This window comes from Echeneis naucrates, chromosome 17 (assembly GCF_900963305.1).
Source record: "Echeneis naucrates chromosome 17, fEcheNa1.1, whole genome shotgun sequence".
Taxonomy (NCBI): Eukaryota; Metazoa; Chordata; class Actinopteri; order Carangiformes; family Echeneidae; genus Echeneis; species Echeneis naucrates.
In genome coordinates, this window is record NC_042527.1 from 8,111,273 (window position 1) to 8,126,427 (window position 15,155).

The window sequence follows — 15,155 nt, forward strand, 5'->3', positions numbered from 1 at the left end:
GGGACATGAGTGCCCTCAACAGTCCAGATACAGTGTATATACACATTTTTATTATTCTTTTCCATCTGACATTACAATAAGTAAGTTACAGTGTTAAATAGAGGATGTGCTCCATTAGTACCTGCTGTTGACAGTACACGGAGGTTTAGTCTTCACTGTCCCTGTGGGCAGTAAACAGGGCATTGGCAGAGCAGCTGCACCACGATCAACACCAGGAGCTGCTGCAGGAGCTGCTGCAGGAGCTGCAGGATGCTGCCGCCTGCCGGCTGTTTGTGTGTGCGTGTGTGTGTGTGTGTGTGCTGCAGCTCTTTGTCCGTCAGCTAGCTTCACTGCTCTCATGTCTGTTTATCTGCGCCGATAACACAACCAGACCATGAACCGTCAGGCCAACGCCCCGTTCAGCTCCTCGGCGTACCAGCAGCTGCCTGGGAGGTAAATCTGAGCTTTTACCGAGGCCGATCTGTGGCTCCGGATGTAGCATCTGTAGCTAAACTATGTCGCCCTGCCCGGACACTGACCCCACACCAGTGTGCATTCATTCAGCCTGTTCAGCCGCTCTGTGGGGATGCTCTCCTGTCTTTCTGCTCTGATGCAGAGTCCCCAAAGACTTCATGGAGGCCATGAAGCGGATCCCAGTGAGGGCTCCGGACCCCTCCACCCCCAGGACCCCCGACATGGCTGCAGCCCATAGAGCAGGTAACCTGTGGACATTCAGGCTGAGAACACAGACAGATCTCAGACCATGCACACGTCTTATCCAGCATGTTTCCACTGAATTACATCCATCACGGTCACTGCTTCGATTCCCATCTGTATCCAGTGGAGTTCCTCCTTTTGCAGTTTTATGACATTTTCTGACGATTAAAGAGTTGTTAGAGGAGAGAGATAGGCCATGCCCTGAATTATTTCATTTCTTGTGGTGTAAAAACCACAATTTGCTGCAGTAAATCAGTTATAAGTTACATCCGTAAATTACCCAACTGAAAGTATTTTGTCTGTGAATGTAAATTGTCATCACTTTTACTTCCTTTTGTACTATACAGCACAACCCTCTGCTGGCAAATGGAAGTCTTCATTCAAACCAGTAGGAGAGGAGGATGATGAAAGCACAACTACTTCCGAAAAGTAAGGCAGGATTTATGGAGCCTTCAAATTTACTTGTAAATCCTACAATAAGTTCTGTGTGCAAGCTTCAATTGTCCTGGGGTTATTTTATGGGGTTATTATCTTCCTCAGAGCTGAGCTCTATGACCCGTATGATCCCGGGTCATCAGACTCTGAGATGGAGGTGGCACAGAGCAAAGACTTCAACCAATCCACATCCGATCAGGACAACAAAACGGGAAGCTGGCATTTGTCTCCAGGTAGAGGCTGCTGTGTCAAACGCCGCTGGGACTCAGCATGCTCTGTGCCAGTGAGCCAACCCTTTGACAGATGTGACAGAAGCTCCGAAACCAGACCCAGTGAGAATCGAGGCCTCAGTTCTCGTAGCAGACTGTCTGAAGTTTATAACCCTGGCCCTGGGCCACTTGATCGACCAGGTTACACCTCAACAAGTAGACCTCTGGAGCACAGGGCCTGCAGCCCTGAAATGATTGTTCACAGTGCCTCCGCTCAACAGTTTCCTGCATCTTATGGAGGACAGAAGAGCAATGGAGATGAGAGGAAAACAGCAACAGAAAACAAGAGAGAGGTACCAACCACCAGCCTGAATGTTACCAGCCTAAATCAACTTAAGCAGGATGTGATTCTGTGTGAGTTTGTGACAGTTTGTGAAACAGATGTAGTTTTGTTTTTTGGAAAATACTACGACACTTGAGAACAATTAGGGACTTCTCTTTCCTCTATAGACAGCCACTACTGTCAGATTATCCCCTCCCAAGTTACAGATGGACTATCAACATAGGTTGGGACTCATGGATGCAGGTAAATTCAATTTCAGAGTTGAATTGAATTTCTGAACTCAAATTTCCTGCTATTATAGTGTGCCATTTCAAATTAAATTTAGGAGAACACTTGATAATAAGTGAACCCAAGTTATTCTGTGTGTAACGTTCTGCAGATCTGGAAAAAGTCATACCTGCCACAGAGGTAACAAGGAAGAGAAGTAAAACTACAATCATGGACCAGTAAGCACCAGGCCCACCATTTTTTTTAAAGATAAAGCCTGGAGTGTGCATGTTTTCACGTTTTATATCATCCACTGATCCCAGTCAGATAAACAGGATTACATAATATAAAAAGGTCACACTCATCACACCTCAGGGCAAAGTCAGGTCCAGGCAATCTGTCAGAGTCTGTCCCCTTAATTTAAGTCATTAAACTCAGCAGCTAATCTGCTTTAATATTACATCATATTTTGCCAGAAGAAAAAACATGCAGAAAAGGAAATCCTTTGCTGCTGCTGTGGTAGGAGAGTTGTCATATAATCACCTGACTTTAATAAATGATATATCTCTAAACTTCTCTGGTATGAATCTGTTTTCAGAGCTCAGTACTTAACATTCTCCAACATAGAATAACTTCATATTTTCTTTATAGGACCCCAATCACCTGTGACCTCTGTGAGGTGGAGCTGTCTAATGGGCAGGAGCTGGAGGAGCACTTGGACAGCAGAAGCCACTGGGCGACACTGGAACACATTCAGCAGAATAATAATTATGATGATCTGGCCATAGCTTTCCTGCAGGTGAGAAATAACGTAAATGCAATGATGACTCCTTTTTGCCTACTTCTTTGTATTTTAACCTGACTCTAACATGAAACACAATGAAGTGTTGATACATTAGCATGTCTGGATAATGAAATTTGCTATTCCTGTAGGAAGTGATGCTGTATAAAAGCCGTCAGTGTAGTCGAGCCATAGAGGACAGTGCTCTTCAAGGTAATGACTTTGCATTGTTAAAAGAGGGGAACATCTATTGTTCTATTGTCTTTTGTTCCACACTAGCAACACCTAATTGCATTGGTTGTTGTGTTGTCAGCCCTACAGGAAAATGACTTTATGACAAAGGTGGACATGTTTCACTGTGCAGCTTGTAAGGTCTTGGTTTCTACATCTGCATCTGCGGTGCAGACTCACATTACCTCTCAGGAACACCTCTACAACACAAAGGTAACAATAGTGTATGGAAGCACACAAATCAAACACATGTATGTCTTCAGTTATCTGAAATGAGTATTGGCCCTGAATGAATGAATTAAAGTGATGACTGCTTCATTGATTTCCTGAAGGACTTCGAAGTACAGCAGAGACGTACTTGCCTTGACAAAGCAGAAACCATAATGAAGGAGCTGAAACCTCATTTTGAATTTTTTACAAAGGTATTTGCCAGTAGTCACCATTATATTGTGACAATGTATTTATATAAAAACATTTTTTTTAATGAATTGTGTAGTTTTTGACCTTTCACTTGCACCTGCTATTCAGTTTTATTTTGCTCTTGAACAATATTGATGCTGATGCTTCAGGTTCTAACTGTTGAATGTAATATACTACCTATGACATTCCTCATCCAACAATGTGCGGGCACAAATAACTCATCTAAGTTAATGTAAGTTTGTAAGTTGAAATTTGCACACTGGTTAACAGCTGGCTCTCGTTGCTCATGTGGTTATAGCATGGAATAGAAGGTGTAACATGTCTTTGGTAATGCTTTTGTTTAGACTACTTCTAATTAGTAGCACAAGCAAATAGCTCCTAATAATTGCTGTTATTTAAAATGAAATGCACTTGGACTGTGTTGAGGTCAGACCGATCAGACATCTGAACTGATTCTTCTGTTTCAGGGTGATAACCCCTTTGAATGATGGAAATCAACTAAAGCCTGTGTTCACACTGAGGTGCTTCAGATGAAGAGAAACAGACTTTGAATCGCAAACTCAAAGAGATCTTCGATTTACTAGCTTAACAGTATGTTGCTCTGGCTTTTTTAACATTCAGGATGTCTGAAAAAAACTAAAGAAAAGCGTCTTGAATTTAGGTTCATTTCCACCGTATGGATTTTCTTCTGTTGTATATGTGGTTCACGAGGTCACTTTAAAAAGAAATTACAGATCCCCTGTTTATCATTTCTGTGCAAGAATAATTAGTCAATTTGTTTCTTTGACTTTTTATTTAGAACAACACAAATGTTTTAAGCATTGTATCTGTGTGATATAGTACATTTAAAATTAAATTATTTCAAAACAGTATATTTAAACATTAAATATAGGTGACATGTATGAAGGGCATTTGCTTGCACAGGTTGTGCGTGTTAGGTCTTTTTTCTTTACCACCTTTAGTTTTAAGTCTGTATTTGTATTAGAAACAATGCAGTTACAGAAATACTATAAAAACACTTTCTATGCATAACAAGTTTGCAGACATTATGTTTTTTGATCTTGAATAGTAGCTCACATTTTTTACTTGTCATTCATGGAACTGGTAATCAAGAGCTTTCAGGTGCCATCGCTTAGTTGAAATATTCATCGCAGTAACTCTGTGGCCTGAAAACAGAGACTGTGGGCTTTAATTTCAATATGTTGCAGTACAAAAAAAAACAAAAAACAAAACATCATTCTATGTATCTTACGAATGTGAGTATTGATATAGAAGAGAGGTGCTCCCGAATTTTGACCAAAAACTGACTGAAACCATGAGAAATCTGAGGTAAAAGTTGTCTTCATTAAAAATGGATTCCACACTACATTACTGCATAAAACAAGGAAACAGTCTGTCCACCAGGAATTATATTCCAACTAATGGACCATGTAAAAACAGAGAAGGGTAACAATATCCAAAATAATTAACTTTCATCTGTCCAAATGTCCAAGGATGTACAATACCTCCAACACTGAGCAGCATTGTACTTTTGGCCAGTATTTCATCAACTTTATTTAAAAAAAAAAAAAAAGTGAAAGGACATCCAATGTACATACACATACAGGCTAGTGAAATCTTAAAGGATCCTCATTGGCTTCATGAGGCAGCATGTGCGGCTGTCAGACAACTGTCTTGGTCAGTCTTGAAAATTGGGGGGTCCATAGGCGGTGAAGTGACCTCTACCATGCCTAACCCAGTGTGAGGGACACTAGTGTTCATAATGTGTCTCTGTAAATGTTTAATCCAGTCCTCCTGGACCGATAACGGACCCTGGAAGACTAGGTCACAGAACCTGTCAAGAGAAAGAGAGAGTGATGATGAAATGTGTTTTTAAAATTACTGATGTCCAAAGCTGTCCATTTTTTTCCCTAGTGAACCTTTTCATTTGTAAAAACACTGACCATACACCAGCAATAGAATCAATGTTCATGTCAAACTCCCCTCTTTTTTTCTAGATTTATTGCCCTCCACATTTAACTGTGTGGTTGGTTATTCTACAAAGACCCATCTGAAGCCAGTTGGATTGTAGGACTAATGCAATATTATCCACAATTTCAAGGAATAAGGTATATTTATTAAAGAAGACATAGAAAGAGTACCTGCAGGTGAGTCTGTACATTTCCTCTGGAGTTTGTGGTAGGGGCAGTGTCTTCTTCTTTGAGCCAGGCCTTGAGCGCTGCCTCCTTGCTTTACAGTCAAACGCTGAAAGACAGAATTTCTTGGACTTGACAGAACTCCCTTTAGATTTACAGCACAGTCTTTATGCATTTAATGAACAACAGTTTTAAGTTAACCTTCTAAAAATGGTGGGTTCTTGCACATCATATTCTGTTGGTTCAACAAATCAGGCTATGACCCCTCACATTATACTCTCTTGGACTTGTGACCTTTTAGATGAATGATACTGCTGCATTTCAGTTATAATGAACAGAGGCTAAGTCTGGCCTTAGAGGACCCAAGAAATAAGAGTGACACTCTGCACCTACAGGAAAAGTAGGCCTTGAAGGCTTTCTATCACAGAAAGGTTGTTCCTCCCACTCAAGCACCCACCAGACTCCATAATTAAAATCCCTGCAGCATCTTACTAGCTGATGCCCTTGCACATCCTCACTATGAGGAGAAGGACATAAATAACCCGTACACCAAATATGACTGTGAATTAAGCTTCACATCCCCACACAAGTAGTTTTGGCTGTACCTGTGAATATTTGAGATATTACATTGGGATTTCTGCTGCCACACCTATACAGAGGAGCAGAATGTTTTTCCTTTACAGAAATCTGGACATAATGAGATACCCTGTGAAGTTTTGACCACTAGAAGTGCTGTTGGGCAATGTTTAAAGATTGGGTCCCATTTTGTTTGTGTCCTGACCACACGGTAGGTGATGTGTTAACATTCCTGCATGATGGTTTCATGCTCTTCCAGTAAAGATGCAACCATTTCATAAGGCGAGAAATCTTCTCGGAAATCTCGAAATCTGTTCAGCTTCAAGGAAAAGCATGATGTTCTTTGGTAAGAAGAAGAATGTTTTCACAGTAGAACCTTACAGCGATACATTGAAGATAGTTATATAATTTGTTTACTTTGTGCCTAAAGGCAAGTCTGTCTGCTTTGCACACCACTATACAGATTTCACAGGGACTGTTTTGAATTCTCTACATTAATTGTTCAAGTATTTTAATCCCTTTTAATTCACAGAAGAACCAACAGGGAACCAAAGCAAAACTTGTTATAAAAGGGATTTCACAGGGTAACACCAAGAAATTAAAAGGTGCAGGAGAATACATTATCACAGACCATTTCTTTGCTCTGTGAGATTTTTTTGTCCAGCCTATGAGGTGTTGATGGCACTTACTGGTTCCTTCGAGTAAGGCGGTCCTTTTTCGTTTTGCATATGCCCGGAGGTGATTGGACAAGCTGACTCCACTGTGGAAAGTTGCATTGCAATGGACACACACCTTCCTGTTGAATTCACCTTTCTCTGTACAGAGCACAAAAATACACAGAAAAATAAGCGGAAACACAAACATTATGAAACTTTTTTTTTTTTTAAGCACTGTTGAAGATTTAACAGGTACTTATTCCCCTTTGTGTAGAGAATTTGTATGCAGACTTCATTACAGCAAAGGGATTTTTGTTGTTCTTTCTGATGGGCTAAAATACAAATACAATGTGCCAAATGTGGATTATTCTGACCATTATGGTTATTTGCGATAGATATTATTGTGGTAAGAAGAAGGAATAATGCTACTCAACCCACATTATGGACAAAAACATTTGCATCTTATGAACTAAAATAGCGGCACCACAAAGCACATAAAAAAGAAGAAAAAAAGAATTGAAACAGTTTCTGTTAAAGTAAATTTAGTTATACGACCCCATCTCTTTTTAATGCATTATGCTCCTCTGGCTTGGTGGCATTATGCTGATGATACCTCACTTCAACTGTCTATAAAATCTAATAATCAGTACAGAGTTAAAAAAAAATAAAAATCTGTAGACATTACCATTCATGTTCTATTTACTTGTACATGTGAGGTTATATTGTTTTTGTTATTGTTTATTTTTGTCTAATAAAATCTAGGCCTTCTAAAAAAGATGCTCAGTGACCTCACTAATAAACTAGTGTGCCAATATGGGTCATCACATAAATACTTGGGAAAAAAAAGGTTTCTATGTAGAATCTGAAAGACATACAGGTTAAAAGATCAGATATATGTATGCCTTTATTCTTGGGGACTAAAATGTGGTTGGGTGTTTTTTTTCCCCAAATATTCAAATATTTTTATAGGAATTCTTGATGAACCTACAATTAATATTTAATTGTTCAATACTTTGTTGATACCAATATTAATGATAAAGGTTTGACTATATTTGACCTCTGCATTTATGTCACATTTATTTAATAACCATATTTGTAGCATTATATATATATATATATAAATACATTGAAACATGATTATACTAGATAAAACCAAATTAATCAAATAACTAAAGTATTAAATTTCCTTTTCAACCCATCTAGTTACTATAATTTGGAAGTTTCTTACCGGATATTGAGTTTGGCAGCGAAGCTACAACTCTTGATCCAGAACTTGGCTCACTGTTGGAAGAAACTGTTAAGGAGCTCCTTGACATCTGATAGGATCCCTTTAATCTGGTGTCTTCCTGACACTTCCTCTTCTTCAGAATTCCTATCAAGGCGTTTGTGCCTGAGAGTGAATTTTTAACATCCAACTTAGTCTCTAGTGACCTTTTTTCAGATTCCATTTCCGCTATAGAAATTGTGGACATCAGTGGTTTGGCATCAGTGCAAACCTGTGGGATAGAATTACTTTTTGGAATTCCAATGGAGGGAGGCGTAAAACGATCAGCACCGGACAGCTTTGGCGACGCACCATATTGGAAATGGTTCCGTTTTTTTCCCAAGATCTGAAGTGCTCGCTGGAACTCCTTCTTGTCACGCATCAACTCCCGCAGTAGAAATAACGGAGATTTGTTCTTCGTTGAAATGCTTTTACCAAGCTTTTTGAGATGGCCTCGTATATGGTTGGACTGCCCAGTCCTGTTATCAAATGAATCCCCACATAATGGACAGGAGTGAATGCTCTTGACAGTGTCAGAATCTGACTCCATCTGTAATGCTGAAAATAAACAAAAATACATAAATAACATAAACTTGTACAATCAAAGTGAAATATGCACACACAAAGTAAAACTGTATAACCAAATTTAAAGCAGACATTCCCACTGATTTTGCTGAATCGTACCTACCATTTTGTTATGAGGTCTAATATCTCATGTACAGTACTTCATCATCTTCACAGAGTAATACATCAGGTAATAGTTATATGATCTTGTCTCAAGTTCGGAGGATTTTATTTTTCTAAGCAACAATGCACCAAGATCTCAGATCATCTGAGTAAGATCAAGGCTCAATAATGACTTATTCAGTTTACAAAATATAGTAGGTCAATTGTAAACCCAAATTTCACTTAAGTAGCAAACATGCAGTGTGTACTCAAATACCTTTTTTCAATCTCCGAAATGCTGAAATCTTCCGTCGAATTCGTGGCCTCCTATCTTGAGAAGCCACCTGTTCAGGAGGAACTACATGGCGTGCATTATAGCTCAATCCAACCCTATGAAGATGCCCTCTGACATGATTGGACAATCCAACGCCTGACTCAAAGACTGCAGGACAGTATGGACAGTTCTTGCGGTCTGATTCCATCTCTGTCAAATCATCTGCAAGGGATTCCCCCAGTGGTATTTGATGGGCGTCAAAGGTTTCTTGAAAAACCTCAGTTTCTATGCACTCTTCTTTGATTTCAGGGTCATTCTGCTCTTGTTCTTCAGTCTTTATTTTCTCAAACAGCCTTTTAGATGCCTGCAGAGCACCCCTCATTGACATTCTTCTGCTATAGGTATAAATGATGTTGTGTTTTTCTTTCTTGACACCATTGTCAAAAGAATTGGGATCTGTGTTAGGATCTGTATCCTTAAATTGGAAAATGTCTTTTTCATGAAAATCAGCCACTTCTTCTTCTTGGTTAATTTTCTTGGGACTTGGCAAAGGTTTTGGTAAGATGAAGCATGAGTCTTGATCAGAGGTGTTACGATATGGAGTAGACATCTTCCGTTTAGATGGTGACTTTTTCATTGTGGACTGATCCAAGTTCAGCTTGTGTTCACCAATGTTTTTGAACTCTTTTTCAGCTGCACTGAAGGGCGTGGAATGACCATTTGGGGATAAAGCTGAATCTTCAACCTTGACAGTCAATGTCGCTGGTGACTGATCAGAGTCGTCTATGTCACTTTTGGAATCCTGAACTATGCTGCAATCCTTCCTGTCGTTCTTCTGTTCAACTGTCTTCTTTCCATGTCTTTGTCGGGACAGGAGAACATTAATGGACTTGTCAAGTTTTGATTCTGTCAGTTGAGTCTTGAAGCCTCTCTTAATCTTGCTATTTTTGAATAAGTCTGAAATGTCAGAATCGGTAGGTGAGCAAGCTCTTTTAGAAGAGATCTGATTTTTTATTGAGATTTTAGACATAAACTCTGCATCTTCTACAGGACTTTTACATGGATGCACATGCTGTTCCTTAGATGGTTGTGCATCTTTGTCACTACAGTGAATATCTTCGTATTCTTCAAAGGTTTGTTGATGGCGTCGGAGAAGGTGATTCTCAAAAACGTGTTTGCTAAAAGCTTTGTAAGAACAAATGCTGCAAGAGTAGGTTTCTGAGTCATTCTGGAAGTGCACATTTTTCTCACTTAACTTTTCAACTTCGTATTCCTCAAACGTTTGTTGATGGCGTCGTAGAAGGTGATTTTTAAAAACATTTTTGCTAAAAGCTCTGTAAGAACAAACAGTACAGGAGTATGTTTGAGTATCCTCATCCTGGATCGGCGGTCTAACCGTAATAACAGTGTGCTGCATAATGTTATGTCTCCTAAGGTCACTCTCACTCAGAGTCCTGAAGCTACATTTGTCACATCTAAACTTTCTCTTGTCTTTCTCATGGGTTTTTGCATGTTGAACAAATGCGTTTGGGCAGTTTGTTCCAAATGGGCACTGAGGGCAAAAAAGTTTCATTTTTTTATCCTCTTTCTTCTTTTCATTCATGCCTTTGACCTCTTCGGTGAGTCTTGTTTTCTGATCCTGGTGAACGGACATGTGCTCAATTAGTGAACCACTTTGTCTGAAAGACTGTCCACATTCCCGGCATATAAAAGGCTTTGGCGAAATATTGGGAGAGTCAATATGAGACTTCATGTGGCGATGCAAATGATGCTCTTTCTTGAAAATGATCTTACATTTAGAGCAAGGGTAATGTGATAGCTTCTCTTCCGAGTGAGAATTTATTGTGATCCTGCCCTTCAATTGTGAAAGCCCATGACCAATGCTGTTTCGATGTGAATTTCTCGCAGGGCCATTGTAAAGGATTTCCTTGATGGCCTTTACAGTTCCATTTGGATACGTGGAGACTTTCCCTGTTGGTGAAGACTGTGACTTGGGGAACTTCCGTGACTTTCTGACTTTTCTTGCAGGAATGGAGTCTACTGGGCCTTCAACATCAGACAGTTCCTCAGATGACTTGTGGCTCAGATCAGGGTAGAGGTCTTCTGAGGGATCCACCATTACTACCATGTCCATTTTCCGTTTCCTTCTCCTTTGGCTGTTAGAAGAAGGGACTTCCTCTTTAGGTTCCTCGCCAGGGGAATCACCATGGTTCTCCCACAGAAACTGCATAAACTCTTTATGAGGGTCCCAATGAAGATCACTGGCACTATTGAAGTTATCTAATGAGTCCTCAGGTGAGTCTACATCAAAACCCCAAATTCCTGCAGTGTCAATTTCCTGCACAGTTTTTAGTGGGGTGATGCTCTTTTCTTCTTCTTTCTCTGTTGAGATACTATTGAGTTCATGAGCTTGTGTGGCCTGATGTGAAGAGGGTCCATTTCCTAGGCCAACTGGAGACAACATATCTGTGTTTGACATGACATCTAAGACACTGTTTTGTTTCAGCGAAGGCTTGCCAAAAGAATTGGTGCAAGAGGCGGATTCTTGAGCCATTCTCACTGGCTCTTGCAAAAGCGAAAGGGCATTGATCTCAGGATCTGCATCTTTGTCATCTTCATCAACACCTGTCAGACATGACATTTGAGCTGCCATGACCTGAAAAAGAAAAGTAAAGCCTTCTTAGACATTCCAGATTGAAATGAATTGAAGTGTTTAACTGTAAAATCCAATGTTAGCACTGTAGTATCCCAATGGTTAAATTTTCCACTTTGGACACAATAACAGATAACCCATGTGGTCAGTACTGGAACTTTTCAGTTTTCTCACTGTATTCTCTGGGTAAACCTTTTAGGAAAAAAAAACTTTAGCCATTGTAAAGACCTTGTGCCTGTGGGATTTTATAGCCAATTTATATTTATATGGTGTCCCCCAGACCAAAAACAATGCTACAGTAGCTTACTGACTAGCTTATTGGTAACTTTTGTACTCTCAGGCAGCTAGGGTTAGGGTTAAATTTTTTTTTTGTCTTTCATCAAATATTTCCAAGTTGTTTGGATTTTTTTTTTGCTAATGACTGGCTGTTGTTTTGGTAGAGTCCCTTGTAATAGTATGGAGAAAGCAGTGCTTATCCACATTAAATACTAGTCTGAATATGGCCTTACTCAGCATTGCCGCAGCAATGGGCAAATATGTGAGGTTTTCTGCAACAAACCACTGCTGTCATTGCTAATACTGCTTTGCTGACACTGATTGGCCCCATATTTCCTTGGTTCCAGCTGCCATCACTTACAGGATTTCTTTTTCATCTAAATTGCAAATGGTTAGTGACACTGACTAGCCAAGGGGTGAAACATCAGAATTTAAACTTTTCACCTTCAGGTATTGTAACATTTACTTGTTACACAAACAAAATGGCCAACTTCTTGATGTATGCAAGTGAGCCCATAAGACGCATCAAAGTATTACCTATAAGGGAATTGTTTTTGCTATATCTTGGAAGAACCAAAAATGTAGTTTGAATTGATAGTCATCAAAGTTAGTCAACCTAGCCTAATCACTAAAGGCCCAATCTTACCCTAAGGTCTTAAAATTAGGTGTGCTCAGGTGCATTGTGGGAGTGCTGCTATCTTGAGGTAACAAGATGGCAAAAAAAAAAAAGAAAGAAAAACATGTAGAATTTCATTATTATTTTAAATGCACACTATCAAAATAGTTTTATGTGCTACATAGACAGGTCCACAGTGCAAACCTCTGCAATTATATGACCAGTGTGATGACCAATCTGTGTCTTTTGAAATTTGGAAGGGTCTACAGCTGGGTTAGCGTTAATAATCAATTGGTTACATTTTATTTATGAATCTCTGTTGCACACATTTCCATAGTTCCACCACATGCCTACATTGTGAAGACTAGCTGACAGTTGGGTTCGGTATTTAATCCTTTTATTGTTAATACACCAGTTTTTGTTTGTGTTATGTATGCATTTATTTGCCATTAGAAAAGTGAAATGATGGTTTGTACTTCATATAGTTCTGCCAGGTAGAAATATGTACCAAGCTCTAGAAAATAAGGTTAGTTTGTGCTGTTTGCAAAAAAAAAAAAAAAAAGAACTGAAAAAATTGAGTTTGTGTTCTTTAATTTGCTTTCATGCAAACAGGGAGGCCTGGAGGTGGTGATGCGTTAAACTTTAATGCCTAGACTTGCTAATGTTAAGGTTTGGGGTACCAGTTAGGTGTGTAGCAACACCTTGGAGGAACTAAAGACTAAAATTCTTGAGTACAACAATACTGTCCATTGTAGTTGTGTAAATATAGCTAAAACCATTAGTTCATCCACTCAAACAATAAAAAAAACAAGTATTTGCGGGTTTTCCGTTTGCCAGACAAAGAAAAACATCTCTTTGGTTTTCGAAATATTTCAGTGGTCAGTGGTTCACTGATATTTTCTTGACCGAAATCAGTTAGATTAGTCGGTTACTTGAGAAAATACCTGGCAGACAAATTAGCCATGGAAATAGTCAGGAGATGAAGTCCAAATATTATATAGATAAGTGATGGTTAAAGATTATGCATCCACCTGGTTAACATGGTCAGAGATTGTTAACTGTTAGCAAGCTGTAGCTAATGCTAGAAACACAATAGTAGCAGATGTCTATTCAGACTTAACAAGCTAGATGCTGAATGTTTCAGATGTTTTACTGTAATAAAAACGAGGAATGATAGTTTTGTCATTTGAATGTGCTCGTTAGATGTGAAAAGTAAACAGTTTAGCTACTTACAGTTTCACCAGAGTTACCTTCTTGACTCAGCAACCAATGACTGCAACATAAATACAGCTAAATATAAAATATAGTTGACATTTCGCTCGGATGATTAATTGCAGCCATTTATAACACTACAAGGTCGCAGGAGTGAGAGGTCTCGATTTTGAAGGGCAATAAAAGTGTCATACCAAGTGAACGCTGCTGTGGCAGATAAAGGTGTTTGCAACATCTACACGGCAGCACCTAAACTGCAAAGGGATGGACCCCGTAAATGGGTTTTGGTGAGCAGCTGTGGATTTTGTATAGAGCTAAAACTTTCAGCACACTAGTCCAGGTATATGCCAGCCTACAATAGTTGGGTTATGTTTCCGAAGGTACCTACTCTGAGAGCAAACCCGGTCGGTTTTACCGTCTTTGGTACCGATATCCCAGCATTTCTTTGCCGTTTATATCACGCTGGCTTGTTGGATGCTGCTTGCAGGAGCTGCAGATCATTCCATTAAGGCTGCTCCATACCAAAACCCATTCCTCAGGCTAAACTATGGCTGCTGACAATAGTCCCTCAACACCAACAATACGGATATCTATAAAACGGCGAAAAACAAATAAGTCTTACCCCCGAGCGGCGTGGATGGACACAGGAGACGATTTAAACGCTGCATTGAATAATTTCTTACTTTCGTCTTCCATCTATTTCACAGTCGCCATTTTCCGTGGTGGTCTGGTGTGGGACAGATCATTTCTTTTGTAAGGGTAAACGTTCGTACAATTACCTCTACAGTTACACCACAAAGAAATCGCCCGATAATTACACACGTCTTATACCTATTCCATTAAATAATTACGGTTCAAAAGTTGTTCAAGTTTTTGTCCCGTAAAATTTCGTCACGTTATGTTACGAGTCGGCGCCATGTTCCCCCGGAAGGTTTGAAATGGTTCATTCCAGATAGGAGGCATAAAAAAAACCTGAGTTAATGACCATCTCTTTTGGGTAGTATATTTTTAAGGTTGATGGTGCTTAATCCCCGTTTTAATTAATAAAATGAACAGAAACCTCAAATGTGACACGGTTTATTCTTTATAGAACACGTTTGCTTTTCATATCCAAACTTGTCATTGAATTGTCTGCCAACACAGGAGAGATGTTGCCATTCTCCCCTATGGATGTCTCCTCTGAGGTCTTTGTTGCTCCAACCGGTGATCAGCCGGCTAACTCATCCAGTCTCCATCTGTTTGACGGAGAGAAACTGTGTTCACACTCTTCAGAAATCCATGCGCTAATTCCACCGTGAAAACACGTTAGAGTTGGCCCATTTATTAACATTAAACCGCGTGATTAATTATAAGGATTTAATAAATAATTAAATAAAGCTCCGGTGCTGTCGGTGAAGACGAAAATGTGCTAATAAAGTTGTGATTGAATTTGGGCCAACGCTGCATACAGTAATGTCGGGGGCAGCGGGGTCAAGGTTTAAATCTGACTAGATTTAACCAGCTTT

General features: G+C 39.5%; 2 protein-coding genes across 5 annotated transcripts; one reads left to right on the forward strand and one right to left on the reverse strand.

Moving 5' to 3' along the window:
- The first annotated feature begins 161 nt into the window (after positions 1-161).
- On the forward strand, positions 162-4,367 carry LOC115057918 (uncharacterized). 3 transcript variants are annotated; one of them, XM_029525171.1, is made up of 11 exons: positions 162-432; positions 596-696; positions 1,044-1,125; positions 1,237-1,754; positions 1,855-1,926; positions 2,063-2,129; positions 2,542-2,689; positions 2,824-2,884; positions 2,985-3,115; positions 3,235-3,324; positions 3,790-4,367. In XM_029525171.1, exons 1-11 carry the CDS (start codon positions 374-376, stop codon positions 3,808-3,810), a joined length of 1,350 nt encoding a protein of 449 aa, XP_029381031.1. In that variant the 5' UTR covers positions 162-373; the 3' UTR covers positions 3,811-4,367. The 3 variants fall into 3 exon arrangements, with proteins under 3 accessions (XP_029381031.1, XP_029381033.1, XP_029381032.1); XM_029525173.1 differs by having other exon boundaries at positions 529-696; positions 3,790-4,366; XM_029525172.1 differs by having other exon boundaries at positions 1,237-1,693; positions 1,851-1,926; positions 3,790-4,366.
- Positions 4,103-14,551, reverse strand: znf644a (zinc finger protein 644a). 2 transcript variants are annotated; one of them, XM_029525169.1, is made up of 6 exons: positions 14,273-14,551; positions 8,897-11,549; positions 7,918-8,511; positions 6,723-6,848; positions 5,464-5,566; positions 4,103-5,156 (listed from the first exon to the last, which is right to left on the reverse strand). In XM_029525169.1, exons 2-6 carry the CDS (start codon positions 11,544-11,546, stop codon positions 4,961-4,963), a joined length of 3,669 nt encoding a protein of 1,222 aa, XP_029381029.1. In that variant the 5' UTR covers positions 11,547-11,549; positions 14,273-14,551; the 3' UTR covers positions 4,103-4,960. The 2 variants fall into 2 exon arrangements, with proteins under 2 accessions (XP_029381029.1, XP_029381030.1); XM_029525170.1 differs by lacking the exon at positions 14,273-14,551 and adding an exon at positions 13,672-13,701.
- Positions 14,552-15,155: the final 604 nt, after the last annotated feature.

Coding starts and splice junctions, on each gene's coding strand:
- znf644a (XM_029525169.1), bottom strand. CDS start 11,546: ATGGCAGCTCAAATGTCATGTCTGACAGGTGTTGATGAAGATGACAAA. Junction 8,512..8,896: donor ATTTCGGAGATTGAAAAAAG/GTATTTGAGTAC, acceptor GTTTATTTTCAG/CATTACAGATGGAGTCAGAT. Junction 5,157..5,463: donor ATGTACAGACTCACCTGCAG/GTACTCTTTCTA, acceptor TTCTCTTGACAG/GTTCTGTGACCTAGTCTTCC.
- LOC115057918 (XM_029525171.1), top strand. CDS start 374: ATGAACCGTCAGGCCAACGCCCCGTTCAGCTCCTCGGCGTACCAGCAG. Junction 433..595: donor TACCAGCAGCTGCCTGGGAG/GTAAATCTGAGC, acceptor GCTCTGATGCAG/AGTCCCCAAAGACTTCATGG. Junction 3,116..3,234: donor AACACCTCTACAACACAAAG/GTAACAATAGTG, acceptor GATTTCCTGAAG/GACTTCGAAGTACAGCAGAG.